The sequence below is a fragment of the Delphinus delphis genome, chromosome 1 (assembly GCF_949987515.2).
Source record: "Delphinus delphis chromosome 1, mDelDel1.2, whole genome shotgun sequence".
In the NCBI taxonomy this organism is placed as follows: domain Eukaryota; kingdom Metazoa; phylum Chordata; class Mammalia; order Artiodactyla; family Delphinidae; genus Delphinus; species Delphinus delphis.
In genome coordinates this window covers 154112381-154128429 of record NC_082683.1, presented here as the reverse complement: position 1 = coordinate 154128429, position 16049 = coordinate 154112381, and the positions used below count along the sequence as shown (strand labels likewise).

Sequence of the window (16049 nt, the reverse complement as noted above, 5' to 3'; positions counted from 1 at the left end):
TTTCCATACAAATTGTGAAATTTTTTGTTCTAGTTCAGTGAAAAATGCTAGTGGTAGTTTGATAAGGATTGTCTTGAATATGTAGATTGCTTTAGGTAATATATTCATTTTCACAATGTTGATTCTTCCAATCCAAGAACACGGTGCATCTCCCCATCTGTTTGTATCACCTTTAATTCCCTTCGTTAGTGTCTTATAGTTTTCTGCACACAGGTCTTTTGTCTCCCTAGGTAGGTTTATTCCTCGGTATTTTATTCTTTTTTTTGCAGTAGTAAATGGGAGTGTTTCTTTAATTTCTCTTTCAGATTTTTCATCATTAGTGTATAGGAAGGCATGAGATTTCAGTGCATTAATTTTGTATCATGCAACTTTACCAAATTCATTGATTAGCTCTAGTAGTTTTCTGATAGCATCTTTAGGATTCTCTATGTATAGTATCATGTCATCTGCAAACAGTGACAATTTTACTTATTCTTTCTGATTTGGATTCCTTTTATTTCTTTTTCGTCTCTGATTGCTGTGGCTAAAACTTCAAACACTAAGTTGAATAATAGTGGTGAGAGTGGGCAACCTTGTCTTGTTCCTGATCTTAGTGGAAATGATTTCACTTTTTCACCATTGAGAACAATGTTGGCTGTGGGTTTGTCATACATGGCCTTTATTTTGTTAAGCTCCCTTTATGCCTCTTTCTGGAGGGTTTTTATCGTAAATCGGTGTTGACTTTTGTCAAAAGCTTTTTCTGCATCTATTTAGATGATTATATGGTTTTTCTCTTTCCATTTGTTAATTTGGTTTAGCACATTGATTGATTTGCATATATTGAAGAAACCTTGCATTCCTGGGATAAACCCCACTTGATCATGTTGTATGATCCTTTTAATGTGCTGTTGGATTCTCTTTGCTAGTATGTTGTTGAGGATTTTTGCATCTATGTTCATCAGTGATATTGGCCTTTAGATTTCTTTCTTAGTGACATCTTTGTCTGGTCAAATCTGAATGAGATCCTTTCTGGGTATAATCTTAGTTTTAGGTTTTTCTCTTTCATCACTTTAAATATGTCCTGCCACTCCCTTCTGGCTTGTAGTGTTTCTGCTGAAAGTTCAGCTGTTAACCTTATGAGGATTCCCTTGTATGTTATTTGTTGCTTTTCCCTTGCTGCTTTTAATATTGTTTCTTTGTATTTAATTTTTATAGTTTGATTAATATGTGTCTTGGCGTGTTTCTCCTTGGGTTTATCCTGTATGGGCCTCTCTGTGCTTCCTGGACTTGATTAACTATTTCCTTTCCTATATCAGGGAAGTTTTCAACTATAATCTCTTCAAATATTTTCTCAGTCCCTTTCTTTTTCTCTTCTTCTTCTGGGACCCATATTATTCAAACGTTGGTACGTTTAATGCTGTCCAAGAGGTCTCTGAGACTGTCCTCAATTCTTTTCATTATTTTTTCTTTATTCTGCTCTGTGGTAGTTATTTGCACTATTTTATCTTCCAGGTCAATCATCTGTTCTGCCTCAGTTATTCTGCTATTGATTCCTTCTGGAGAATGTTTGATTTCATTTATTGTGTTGTTCATCATTGTTTGTTTGCTCTTTAGTTCTTCTAGATTCTTGTTAAACATTTCTTGTATCTTCCCCATTCTATTTCCATGATTTTGTATCATCTTTACTATCATTACTCTGACGTCTTTTTCAGGTATACTGCCTATTTCCTCTTCATTTATTTGGTCTTGTGGGTTTTACCTTGCTCCTTCATCTGCTGTGTATTTCTCTGTCTTCTCATTTTGCTTAACTTACTGTGTTTGGGGTCTCCTTTTTGCTGGCTGCAGGTTTGTAGTTCCCATTGCTTTTGGTGTTTGCCCCCAGTGGGTAAGGTTCTTTCACTGGGTTGTGGAGGTTTCCTTGTGGAGGGGAGTGGTGCCTGTGTTCTGGTGGATGAGGCTCGATCTTGTCTTTGGTGGGCAGGACCATGTCTTGTGGTGTGTTTGGGGGTGTCTGTGAACTTTCTATGATTTTAGGCAGCTTCTCTGCTTATGGGTGTGGTTGTGTTCCTGTCTTGCCAGTTGTGTGGCATAGGGTGTCCAGCACTATAGCTTGCTGGTTGTTGAGTGGAGCTGTGTCTTTGCATTGAGATGGGGATCTCTGAGAGAGCTTTCACCATTTGATATTATGTCGAGCCAGGAGGTCTCTGGTGGACCAATGTCCTGAACTCGGCTCTCCCACCTCAGAAGCTTAGGCCTGACACCTGATTGGACCACCAAGACCCTGTCAGCTACACGGCTCAGAAGAAAAGGGAGGGAAAAAAAGAAAGAAAAAATTAATTATTTAAAGTTATTAAAATAAAAAACTTTTTTAAATTATTAAAATAAGAAAGTAATAAAAACAAAAAGCAAGCCAGAAAGAAGAGAGCAACCAAACCAAAAACAAATCCACCAATTCTAACAAGGGCTAAAAACTATACTAAAAAGTAAAAAAAGGACACACAGAACCCTACGACAAATAGTAAAAGCAAATCTATGCAGAGAAAATCACACAAAGAAGCATACACATACACACTCACAAAAGGAGAAAAAGGAAATATATATATATATATATATATATATATAAAAGAGAAAAAGGAAGAGAGCAACCAAATCAATAAACAAATCTACCAATGATCATAAGTTCTAAATACTAAACTAAGGTAAAGATAAAACCAGAAACAAATTAGATGCAGAAAGCAAACTCCAAGTCTACAATTGGTTCCAGCCTCCACTGCCTCAGTTTCAGGATGATTCCTTGTCTATTCAGGTATTCCACAGATGCAGGGTACATCAAGTTGATTGTGGAGCTTTAATCCGCTGCTCCTGAGGCTGATGGGAGAGATTTCCCTTTCTCTTCTTTGTTCGCACAGCTCCTGGGGCTCAGCTTTGGATTTGGCCCCGCCTCTGCGTGTAGGTCACCTGAGGCCATCTGTTCCCTGCCCAGACAGGACAGGGTTAAAGTATGAGCTGATTAGGGGCTCTGGCTCACTCAGGCCAGGGGGAGGGAGCAGTACAGAATGTAGGTCGAGCCCGCAGTGGCAGAGGCTGGCATGATGTTGCAACAGCTGAGGCGTGCTGTGTGTTCTCCTGGGGAAGTTGTCCCTGGATCACAGGACCCTGACAGTGGTGGGCCGCACAGGCTCCCTGGTGGGGAGGTGTAGATAGTGCCCTGTGCTTACACACAGGCTTCTTGGTAGCTGCAGCAGCAGCCTTAGCGTTTCATGCCCATCTCTGGTGTCCACGCTGATAGCCACGGCCCGCCCCCATCTCTGGAGCTCGTTTAGGTGGTGCTCTGAATCCCCTCTCCTCGTGCACCCCAAAACAATGGTCTCTTACCTCTTAGGCAGGTCCAGACCATTTCCCGGACTCCCTCCTGGCTAGCTGTGGCTCACTAGCCCCCTTCAGGCTGTGTTCACGCAACCAACCCCAGTCCTCTCCCTGGGATCTGACCTCCGAAGCCCAAGCCTCAGCTCCCAGCCCCCACACAACCCAGCGGGTGAACAGACAAGCCTCTCAGGCTGGTGAGTGCTGGTCGGCAACCATCCTCTGTGTGGGAATCTCTCCACTTTGCCCTCTGCACCCCTGGTGCTGCGCTCTCCTCCATGGCTCTGAAGCTTCTTCCCCCACCCAACCCCGGTCTCCACCAGTGAAGGGGCTTCCTAGTGTGTGGAAACTTTTCCTCCTTCACAGCTCCCTCCCAGAGGTGCAGGTCCTGTCCTATTCTTTTATCTCTGTTTTTTTTCTTTTTTCTTTTGTCCCACCCAGGTATGTGGGGAGTTCCTTGCCTTTTTGGTCTTCTGCCAGCATTCAATAGGTGTTCTGTAGGCGTTGTTCCACATGTAGGTGTATTTTTGATGTATTTGTGGGGAGGAAAGTGATTTCCATGTCTTACTCCTCCACCGTCTTGAAGGTCCCTCCCATCTCTTTAATTTTCAGATTCAGGTTATGTTTACAAAGGCCCGTATTTTCTGTGATTCTACTTTTGGTTCAGGGCCATAGCACTCTGGGTAAGAACCTGGAAAGAAAATGTAATCAACCACATAATTTGCTTTTGCCATCATATCTACAAATGCATTTAAATGTCCTCTTTTCTTTAAAGTGTTGTAGACCAAGACTTAAAATGTGTTCCATGTTTAGCAAAAGGAATAATATCTGTTTTAATTATTACTCTGGATTTCAGGGATGTTATTAGCTATGGAAGACTGTAAGACATGCTTTTACATTATAACTTTGACCCAGTTTCAATCTGTGACCAGAAGATAATTTTAATTCTATGAAAACTGGATAATCTTTTCTAAATAAAGCTGATATATAAAAATCCAGGCATAACAATAATCAATTGGATGTTATTCATTTTAGAAAATAAATTCTTTCCTTAAAAAGATACACACTCATATAAAAACACCCAATTGCATATACACCATGAGGTTCTTTTGCATAGCTCTTTTACTACACATGAAGTGTGTCTTTATTCACACACACAAAAATGTATTCAGTCTTTCAGGAATATAATAATTTCATAGAACAAAATATTTATATTTATAACAAAGCAGAATAGCATGCTTATTTCATTCACAATTTGACATGCTTTTGAGCTCCACCTCCTCTCTCTTTTCTGCTTTTTTTTCTGATAGAAATATAAAAGCTAAAGAACTCAAGGAAACTGTGGTTTAACCTGTTGGTTTGTCTGCCAAGTAATCATTCTTTCTGGAAACTCTTTCCATCTATGCCTCCCACCAGCACAGCTGTGTTTATGATCCCACCTTTCTTACCACAGTTGACTGATACAGGAATGAGTACCTTCCCCAAACTAAGGCCCTCCATCAGAAATTAGGAGCTGTGACTACAAAATTTTAGCCTCAAACTACCTGCTTCCTTCAGTGAAGGAGATGTAAACCCAGGAAGTATGAGCCCTTAGGACCCACTTTGTGGATGAGAAACAGCAGAGACTGTTTTTTAGAGAGAAATACATCCAGAGAGGAACCACAAGGAACTCTCATGTCATCAGAGTCCTGTTTCCATTTTTCCTTGAGGCCCAAATGTATCCTTTCCCTTTGGTCCAGGATACCTTTTAGCAAATTCCTTAATTAATTTGTTTATTTTTTATACTTCCCTCAAAGACTGTGCTTTGTAATCATAAGTGTCCTAATGAAAGAACTCAAATTTTATTGTTATTGATATATTAATCTGAGATATTAGCAAGAAAGTGTCAATGGAGACTCTTCAAAACACTGAGAATAGAAGTACCACATGATCCAGCGATTCCACTTCTGGGTATTTATTTGAAGGAAACAAAAACACTTACTTGAAAAGATATCTGCACCCTCAAGTTCACTGCAGCATTATTTATAATAGCCAAGGTATGGAAACAACCTAAGTGTCCATAGATGGATGAATGGATAGAGAAAATGTGGTATGAGATATTATTCAACCATAAAAAAGAAGGAAATCTTGCCATTTGCAACAACATGGATGGACCTTGAGGGTATTCTGCTAAGGGAAATAAGTCAGACAGAAAAAGAGAAACACCAGATAATGTCACTTACAAGTGGAATCTAAAACAACAGCAACAAAAACCTGAACTCATAGATTCAGAGAACAAATGGGTGGTTGCCAGAGGCGGGGTTTGGGAGGGTGGGAGAAATGGTGTGAAGTGGGTGAAAGGTACAGACTTCAGTTATAAAAGAAGTAAGTCCAGGGGATGTAATGTACAATATATTGAATATAGTTAATAATACTGTATTGTATAATTAAAAGTTGCTAAGGGAGTAGATTGTAAAGGTCCTTGCCACAAGAAAAAAAAAAAACAACTTTGCAGGTATATGAGGTGATGGTTGTTAATTGGACTTATTGTGGTGATCATTTCATGGTATATACAAATACTGAATCATTATGTTGTACACCTGAAACTAATATAATGTTATATGTCAGTTAAAAAAAAGAATCAATGCCCTCCAGCCAAAGACCACCAGGAACACACCTATGATTGAACAAGTTGAGTTTATTACTCTTAAGCGAGAGAGAACACACACCCTAGGGAAGCCAAAGGATGTCTCAGTAACAAAGTGTTAGAAATAATCTATTACAGGATTTAGACTTTGGATGTCCTATTGGATCCTCAGACCTGACGATGGTTGTGCAGTTGCATTTAAGATGGGACAGGATACATCAGCAAGCAGGAACACAAGTAATCATCAGAAACAAAACGTTGTTTTCAGATATTAGCAATTACTTATTCTAAAGATTAAGGAAAGATTCAGTTCATTCTTTCAGCTTTACAAATGGGTAATATATCAGCTTACAAAAAAAAACCTTTATTTTTTTAAATCTTAAAGAAATACTGCAGTAAAAATTAAACTGAATTAAATTATTTTTGCACCAAGAATTTTAAAAATTATGACAGCGATACACAAGAGTGTCATTAAATGTTGGATGGGAATGACTGTTAGGGCTGATTTTTCAGTGTTTGGGGTCCTTTGTGCATAAAGTACATGTCTATAAACATTGAAGCTATACCTACAGTAAATGTTTAATAGTGATCTGTGTTAGAGCACTTTGAAGAGAATGAGGGAAATGTGATTAGTAAGACATCATTTCTTCCCTCAAAGGACTCACAGAAGAGTAAATGTGCTTCACTCCACATTCTTTCCTACTTGTCCCTAAAACTATAGGTCTACAGCAAGATTTTCATAGAAACTCAATAAATGTGCATTATATACTATTTAATGATGATGATGATAAACATTTATTGTTCCTATTTCAAGGAACCAAGAATAATGTTGGAAAAATATTTTCCAGATATACAGGATGTTATATTTCGTGAGAGATCCTGAGAATACTTAACCCATAAAAAACAGGGACTATTTATGGTATTTGTTAAATAAAATACATTCATATTGCCAGGACCATGTCTATGTGGTTCTGAGGGTTCAGCAAAGTATTTAGGCAGTGCAAAGAGCCTACTACTCATTTTCCTGAAAGAGAAATATTACAAAGGTCAATGTCTTTGCCTCAGGAATATTTGGAACCCTTCCATTGTGATTAAGAGCTAAATGTTTTCATTAAAAGCTCTAACAGAAATTACAAAAAGAAGGATTTTTGTTAAAGATACAAATCAAAATTGTAACATTTTGGTTGCTTACAAAGTCCTCATATATCATATTTGCAAACATTTCACAATATTTTTCTTTTGGTGAACCTCAGTTTCAGGTTCAGAGTGTGGATAGCTATAGTTGTCACTTGTAGGTGAGGATGTGCTCTAACTTGTAGAGGGTATATGGCCTGCAATGGAAGTATAGTAGGCTCTGCCCGGAGCATAGTCCAAGCCTTGTCACTCGGCATCAGACCAGACTTGGGGAAGCCACTTTACTACTCAGGTCCATGGCATGGGTGAGGAAATAATATTGATGTCTAAATGTCTTTGATTCCTTTGGTTTAATTATGGATGGAGTGGTGAATTGATAGCCTTGAAAAGGGAAAATTATTACCGTGAAGGGTGATTACGGTAGCTGAAAATTACAGGCCAGTCAAATGTTCTTTATATGACCAATGCCATCGTTTTGTAAATTCTCTTAGAGTAGCATATGAGGAGGGGAATCTTGCTGTTTGTTCATCTAGTCTTTTAACATTTACTCATCACCTTTTATATGCCAGGCACTGGTCTGGGTGCTTGAGATCCAAAGATGAATAACACACACCCTTACCTCCAAGGAACTCATGATGCAATGGGAAAGACAGACAAAAATTAACAAAAGATGATAAAACCATTGACAAGTGTAATGAATGATGAGGATATTAATAGGTCTTAGCGGAGAAAGACTTTACCTGGCAAGGTGAGATAGGGATGAGCAGAGTAGGCTTCCTGGAGTAGTTAATATATGAACTGAACTTTATGAAATCAGTTGGGATTAACCAAAGGAAAAAGAGGCAGAGACAGAATAGCGTGAGCAAAGTCATGGAAATAAGAAACAATATGGCATGTGCAGAACTATGAGCAGTACATAAGGAACATTTTTGCTTTGCTTGTTTTGCTTGTTTTCATTGCAAATCATAGATTATGGGATTATACAATAATAAAGCTTCCACTGCTCCTGCTAAGTAGAGAGAACACATAATTTTGTAACTCTAAAAGTGTTAGATGTCTCTAAGATTTCAAGACAAGAGTATGGGCACTGATCAGGGCTAAACTTTCCAGAAGTTGCAATCACAGAGACAAATTTACCTCTTAGGGCCGTGGTCCCCAACCTTTCTGGCATCAGGGACCGGTTTCATGGAAGACAGTTTTTCCATGGACCAGGGTGCAGGGGGATGGTTTCGGGACGATTCAAGAGCATTACATTTATTGTGCACTTTATTTCTATTATTATTACATTGTAATATATAATGAAATAATTATACAACTCACCATAATGCAGAATCAGTGGGAGCCCTGAGCTTGTTTTCCTGCAACTAGATAGTCCCACCTGGGGGTGATGGGAGACAGTGACACTCAAAGTGTGTTGCTTATGTTCAGTCTACTCCCCAACCTCATTTTGGTCGCTGTCACTGCAGAAAACCCTGCTTCACAGAGATAGGGCGTTGGGAATGGAAGCAGGCTTTTCAGTGCTTTTGTGGCAATCTCAGGATATTCCACCTTGACTTTAATCCAGAACGTATGGAGATTTGAAGTTGTCTCAAACATACTTTTAAGGCCACCGTCATTTGTGATCTCAAGCAGTTGATCCTCTTCTAGCACAGACAAAGTCGATTTCACCTGGCTTATTCACAAATGGGTTGTGTATCCATTCCTTCCCAGTTCGGGGGTCTTTTGTGGTTAGGAAGTAATGCTCAAACTCTTCTGAAAGCTAAGATAGGTGATCATGCACCAGCTGGGAGAAAGAAGGCCCTGGCTCAGCCTCTTTCAAAACCTTTGCTAATGTTTGAAACACGTCAAAAATCCCAATGTTCTCTTGTCACCCCCATAATTCCAGTTTGGATTGAATGCAGCCACTTTATCTGTTGACTTGAACACCGTTGTTCTTCTCCCCTGAAGTGACAGATTGAGTTTGTTGAGCAGGTTGAATATGTCACACAAGTAAGCAAGTTTTGTGACCCATTCTGTGTCACTGAAATGTGCTGCCAGTGGTGACTGTTTTTCTAAAGAAATCTCTGCAGTGGCTCTTGTAACTCAAAAACTCTGGCCAGTGATCTTCCTTTAGAAAGCCATCTCACTTCTGTGTGTAAGAGAAGATGTGTTGCTCTGCGTCTATCTCCTCACAGAGCTGCACAAACAGACATGAGTTAAGGGCATGTACCTTAATGTGGTTGATAATTTTAATCACATCCTGCGAAATGCTGTTAAGTTCAGGTGACATTTTTTGACTAGCCAACATTTCTCTATCGATGACACAGTGCATAGACTCACATTCAGAAACAACCTCTTTGACCCGAGTAGTGAAACCAGAAAGCTATCCAGTCATGGCAGCCGCTCCATCCGTGCATATACCGACACAAAATGACCAATTCAGTTTTCCTGATATGTAACCATTCAAAGACTTGAATAGCTCTGCACCTGTGGTGTTAGTTGGCAACAAAAGTGCATGAAACACATCCTCATGCTCATCCTCCTGAAAAATATATCACACAAAAGCAAGCATTGTTGCCTTGTTGTCAACATCGGTAGACTCATCAACTTAGATTGCATATCATGGTGACTCATTAATCCTCTCTAACAATTGTGCCTCAATATTCTCTGCTGTTTCATTAATTCATTTAGTTATGGTGCTAGCTGAAAGAGCACCAATTGTGCCACCTTTTGAACTGCAACCTCTCCTAAAAGTTCACGACAAATGTCCTTAGCAGCAGGCAGGATCAACTCTTCACCAATAGTAAAGGACTTCTTAGCTTTAGCAATGTGATTAGCCACTAAGAATGATGCTCTCAGTGCAGACACATTAGAGGAAGTGGTGGCCTTCAGCAATTGCTTCTGTTCTTCCTGTTCGCGTTTTTTTCTTTTGAAAAATTCCAAAGCCTTGTCTTTTAATGCAGGGTGCTTGGTCTCCATGTGGTGAAGCAGTTTTCAAGGTTTCATGGCTTTGTTGGATAGCCGGTTGCTGCATATTATACAAAGTGGGCTTGGAGAATGTGAATCACCTGTTGCAATGAACCCGTAAATTAAGTAGGACTCTTGATATTTTCTTTTAAATGCAGCTTTCTTTTTGTTGGCAGTCTTAGAGTCTTCTACTCTTTCACCATTGGGTCTTTCCCCTTTCCAAAGAAGCTCTCTAACGACGTTTGTTTTTTACTCTTTTTGGCTAGGGTTAGCTTGTGGGCTTACCAAAACTGTGACTGAGACAGGTGTGCAGTGAGGGAAAGAGAGGCAGAGAGAACTGGTAAATAAAATAATGGGAGGGCCACGCGCAGACTAAAGTAAGTGTCGGATTCTGACTTATACCCTGCCACCAGATGCAGCTGTACAATTGAAGTACATCAAGTCACTTGCCACTATAAAGCCTGCCACCAGATGCAGCTTAATTGTCACTTGCCACTCACTGATAGGGTTTTTTTTTTTTTTTTTGGCTATGTTGGGTCTTCATTGCTGTGTGCAGGCTTTCTCTAGTTGCGGTGAGCAGGGGCTACTCTTCATTGTGGTGCACGGGCTTCTCATTGTGGAGGCTTCTCTTGTTGTGGAGCATGGGCTCTAGGCGTGCAGGCTTCAGTAGTTGTGGCTCATGGACTCTCTAGAGCGCAGGCTCAGTAGTTGTGGTGCATGGGCTTTGTTGCTCCGTGGCACGTGAGATCTTCCCACACCAGGGTTCAAACACGTGTCCCCTGCATTGGCAGGCAGATTCTTAACCACTGCACCACCAGGGAAGTCCCACAGATAGGGTTTTGACATGAGTCTGCAAGCAACTGATTTATTATGGTCTCTGTACAGTCAAACCTCTCTGCTAATGATAATCTGTATTTGCAGCCACTCCCCAGCGCTAGCACCACCACTTCAGCTCTACCTCAGATCATCAGGCATTAGATTCTCATAATGAGTGCACAACCTAGATCCCTGGCATGCGCAGTTCACAGTAGGGTTCACGCTCCTATGAGAATCTAATGCCACCGCTGATCTGACAGGAGGCGGAGCTCAGGCAGTAATGCGAGCGATGGGAAGCGGCTGTAAATAACGATGAAGCTTTGCTCGCCCGCTGCTCACCTCCTGCTGTGTGGCGCAGTTCCTAACAGGCCATGGACCGGTATTGGTCTGTGGCCCAGGGTTTGGGGATCCCTGTCTTAGGGTATAAGATACTGTTGCATCTCTTAACTAGTTTCACATTTTTTTAAAGAAATAAACAAAACCAAACAAAACATCCTGCTTGTTACTCTGATGTCCTCAGTATAAAGATAAATGAAATTAGAACACACCATAACACCATACACAAAAATAAACTCAAAATGGATTAAAGACCTAAATGTAAAGCCAGACACTATTAAACTCTTAGAGGAAAACATAGGCAGAAAACTCCATGATATAAATCACAGCAAGATCCTTTTTGACTCACCTCCTAGAGAAATGGAAATAAAAACAAAAGTAAACAAATGGGACCTAATGAAACCTAAAAGCTTTTGCACAGCAAAGGAGACCATAAACAAGATGAAAAGACAACCCTCAGAAAGGGAGAAAATATTTTCAAATGAAGCAACTGACAAAGGATTAATCTCCAAAATTTACAAGGAGCTCATGCAGCTCGATATCAGAAAAACAAACAACCCAATCCAAAAATGGGCAGAAGACCTAAATAGACATTTCTCCAAAGAAGATATACAGATTGCCAACAAACACATGAAAGAATGCTCAACATCATAATCATTAGAGAAATACAAATCAAAACTACAATGAGATATCATCTCACACCGGTCAGAATGGCCATCATCAAAAAATCTACAAACAATAAATGCTGGAGAGGGTGTGGAGAAAAGGGAACGCTCTTGCACTGTTGGTGGGAATGTAAATTGATACAGCCACTATGGAGAACAGTATGGAGGTTCCTTAAAAAACTAAAAATAGAACTACCATACGACCCATGAATTCCACTACTGGGCATATACCCTGAGAAAACCATAATTCAAAAAGAGTCATGTACCACAATGTTCACTGCAGCTCTATTTACAATAGCCAGGACATGGAAGCAACCTAAGTGACCATCAACAGATGAATGGATAAAGAAGATGTGGCACATATATACAATGGAATATTACTCAGCCATAAAAAGAAATGAGTTTTTTGTAGTGAGGTGGATGAACCTAGAGTCTGTCATACAGAGTGAAGTAAGTCAGAAAGAGAAAAACAAATACCGTATGCTAACACATATATATGGAATCTAAGGTGAAAAAATGGTTATGAAGAACCTAAGGGCAAGACGGGAATAAAGACGCAGACGTACTAGAGAATGGAGTTGAGGATATGAGGAGGGGGAAGGGTAAGCTGGGGCAAAGTGAGAGAGTGGCATGAACATATATATACACTACCAAATGTAAAATAGATAGCTAGTGGGAAGCAGCCGCATAGCACAGGGAGATCAGCTCAGTGCTTTGTGACCACCTAGAGTGCTGGGATAGGGAGGGTGGGAGGGAAGGAGATGCAAGAGGGAAGAGATATGGGGATATATGTATATGTATAACTGATTCACTTTGTTATAAAGCAGAAACTAACCACCATTGTAAAGCAATTATACCCCAATAAAGATGTTAAAAAAAAAGATAAATGGAACTCTAAAGTGTCCTGGATATGTACATTTGTACACAAAAATTTTAGCAGATCTTCCACTTATTTTTTAAAGATAAAGCTGAGAAATTGGGAGAAAGGGGCAATTCCTTTCTACACCCCTCCTGGCCATAAAGCCATTTGAATCAGTTTTTAACATTACTATGATAGCATTTCTCTTTCAATCTTTTGGTTCCATAAGATGCTGGAATTTTTTTTCTCCCTTTCTCTGTCTCTGCCTCTCTCAACTGGGAGTTAAGGTCTTGCTGTCATAGATGCATAATAGATGAGTATGGTGAACTGGATGTACATTTGACAATAAAATAATTCATAATGTGTTAAAACCATACATATATTGGGTGATCACACAACAATAAAACCACTATAATGATACTGACAGGTAATCACATTGGCTCTTTTACAGTGAACTGAGACCACCACTGTGACAGAAATACCCAAAACTAGGCCAGGAAAATAAATTTCTTGTTTCCTGAATTAAATGTAATTTCAAATTAGACTGCTTTGTATTTCTTTCTGTTCGGGAAAGGGTAGGGGGAGAGGGAGAAAGAGAGAGGGAGACAGAAGAAAATTTTTTTTAAATAACACTTTTCTGAAGGTATTTTAAAATCACTTTTCACATTAAGAAAAAATTATAGTCCTAGAACCAATATTTGGCTCTCTTCAAGAGTAGAAATTTTCCAGTGGCTGCTCATATATTTTCCCCAAATAGATGCTCAAATGTGAAAAACGAGCAGGGCGCCTGGGGATAGCTAATAATACTTAGGTACCTGGAATTCTACATTGGTCAAGTAACACATTTGAAAAACTGAGTTTCCCCTTTTATAAAAGGGAAGACCATGCCTCAAGATAACTTAGGCTGTAAGTAATAAGTTAAGCACAACATTCTGCAACATCTGTGTTCTTATGAATGGTTTCCCCTCCTTCCTTCCCTCAGAGCTTCCTTAGGATCTAGTTGAAGTCATCCTCTCAAATGCAGTTAAATCAACGGCAGTTGTCAAGGAACAGTTATAAAAGAATACAAGTTAGATTCAATACTTGAAGTTAATATTTTTTAAATGCATGCATATTGAAATTGATGTTGGGTGTAACTGTTTTCATAAGTTTTAGGACTTTATTGTCAAGCTTGGTGATCAAGTTTATTTTGAAATTAATTTGAACTATTCAATAAAAATTTTGAACTATTCTGCTTTAAGCAACTAGAATTATTTGGCCATTGTTAATATCACTCATTTGCCAGGTCTCAGTTGGGTAGGCTACAACTGTACCCAGTCTCCAAGAGAGGTAGAAATGGAATTTCAGTTCACACAAAATTTCATTCATGCAGCCCTGATACAGCTTACTAAGTATATGTAACTATTTACATGACATATTTTTTGCAGTTTTATGTAGAAATGAATTATGCTGAGAGCCAAATTAAACAGAAATGAACATCTCAGGTAAATCAGCGCCTCTTCCTGAATCTCCCATTTCTGCTTATATTTTCACCATTCCGTTCATTCCTAATGCTCCTGGACTGTAAACTTTGAGTCCTCTTAATTTTCCCACTTGCCAACCCCAGACCTAGTCACAAGGTCCTAGAACAAGTCTAATTTTGTTCTAATTCACATGTACACTGAACTAGCTCAAGGCCTTATCCTTTCAATCTTGGATCACAACCCACTAGAAATGTTGGCTGCCCTACTTTCCTTTTGACCAGCCTACGGCTCTCTACACACATTGCCAAAGGTGAGGGTCAAGGGAAGTTCTGTTGTGTAAATGAATCTTGAGTGTCTTGAAAATAGTGGAAAGACCTTTCAGTCAAAGAAAATAGTATTATAAAGACACAATACTATAACAACACAAATTTGTTGCCAAAAACTGACAACCAATTTGGGTTGGCTTGAGAGTAGATACAGGGACTGGATGGGGAAAACCAGAAATGAGACAGGTATCATCTTATAAAGTATTGGTTATGCCATGCTAAGAATTGTGCTTGAAACATAGTGGGCACTCAATAAACATTCATTAAATGAATAAATCAATGAATCACTTTATCCACTACTAGTATATTAAATCTTTATGTTTAAACATTTCATATTTAATAATTGACTAGATTGCACCTTGGCTCACTGAAGAAAAACAATGTATTCACGCTCTGTTTTCAATACTTCATATGTGGCTGATCTTTAATCTGTTATTGTAACAACTAGAAACATTCCTACTCTTATGAGTGCTAAATGTTGAGTTCTTAAGGTTAACATATATAAATAGATGTTCATATATATGTATATATATATGTGTGTTTCTTTTTCTCTTTTTTCAGGGTCAGACATTGTTCAATGGTTAATAAAGAACTTAACCATAGAAGATCCAGGTAAATAAATAATTTTCCCATCGATAAAAGTATTTTCTTTGTGGTTTTAAGAAATATGTTTTTTCAGGGCTAACATGACAAACAAGCAAAGCTGAAAAATTATAATTACATTTTAACTATGTTTTTCCCATTTATACAGATTTTATGGTAGTCAATGTATATTTAACTAAATTTTATTTAGTTTACTTTAAAATTTTTTCAATATATAATGTCCTATTTTATAACATTTGATTCAGGTGATTAGCGACTGTTAGAATGGATGAGCAGTATACATGTCCATAAATAATTATACATATAATTTATAGCAAGTGATTATGAAATAATGAAATTTCTCTTCTGAAAACACATAGAACTAAATCTCATTAATTTATAATTTTGCCTTAACTCCATTTTTGCATGAGGTTTGAAAACAATGTTATTTGTAATTCCAATTTTTTATCATGCTTACATTATGTTTTTAATACCCTTATTGCAGCCATGGACTCATTTATTGTGGTGGACATTTTCTGTATTCTGCAACGCAAAACCAATGTCCACAATTTGAGAACAGTTTCTGCCAGCACACTTCTTCATTGCCTAGAACATATTCTGAATTGTGAGGAATTTAATGACTTTAAAGAAATATCATGTAAAAGCCTTCATGTGTGGCAAATATTTCACATCACTGAAATAAAAGTGAGATTATTTTGTTTAGAGAAATGCTGAAAAAAAACAAAAGAAAATAACATAAAAATTGGGATTACAGTGACAGAATGACATAATAGAGAAAGATGGCAATACACTAGCTATACAGACACTATTCCTTCAATTTAAAAAAAAAATTGTTACGGCTTTTACTCCTGCTTCTGGTGATTACCACCTTAGAATGATTTAGAAATAATAGTACATGGAGATGCAAAGTTTTTATTTTTACTCATTTTGAGC

The 16049-nt window shown here is 38.5% G+C and overlaps 1 protein-coding gene across 3 annotated transcripts in view; it reads left to right on the top strand.

The window, feature by feature from the left end:
- Positions 1-16049, top strand: part of RGS7 (regulator of G protein signaling 7) — a 603713-nt gene that overhangs the window by 411947 nt on the left and 175717 nt on the right. For 2 of the 3 annotated variants that reach the window (XM_059996714.1, XM_059996705.1), the window contains one exon: positions 15075-15125. The exons of the other annotated variant lie outside the window; for it this stretch is intronic. In XM_059996714.1, the coding sequence (XP_059852697.1) occupies positions 15075-15125 (51 nt within the window). The remainder of the gene's footprint in view (positions 1-15074; positions 15126-16049) is intronic. 3 annotated transcript variants of the gene reach the window in all.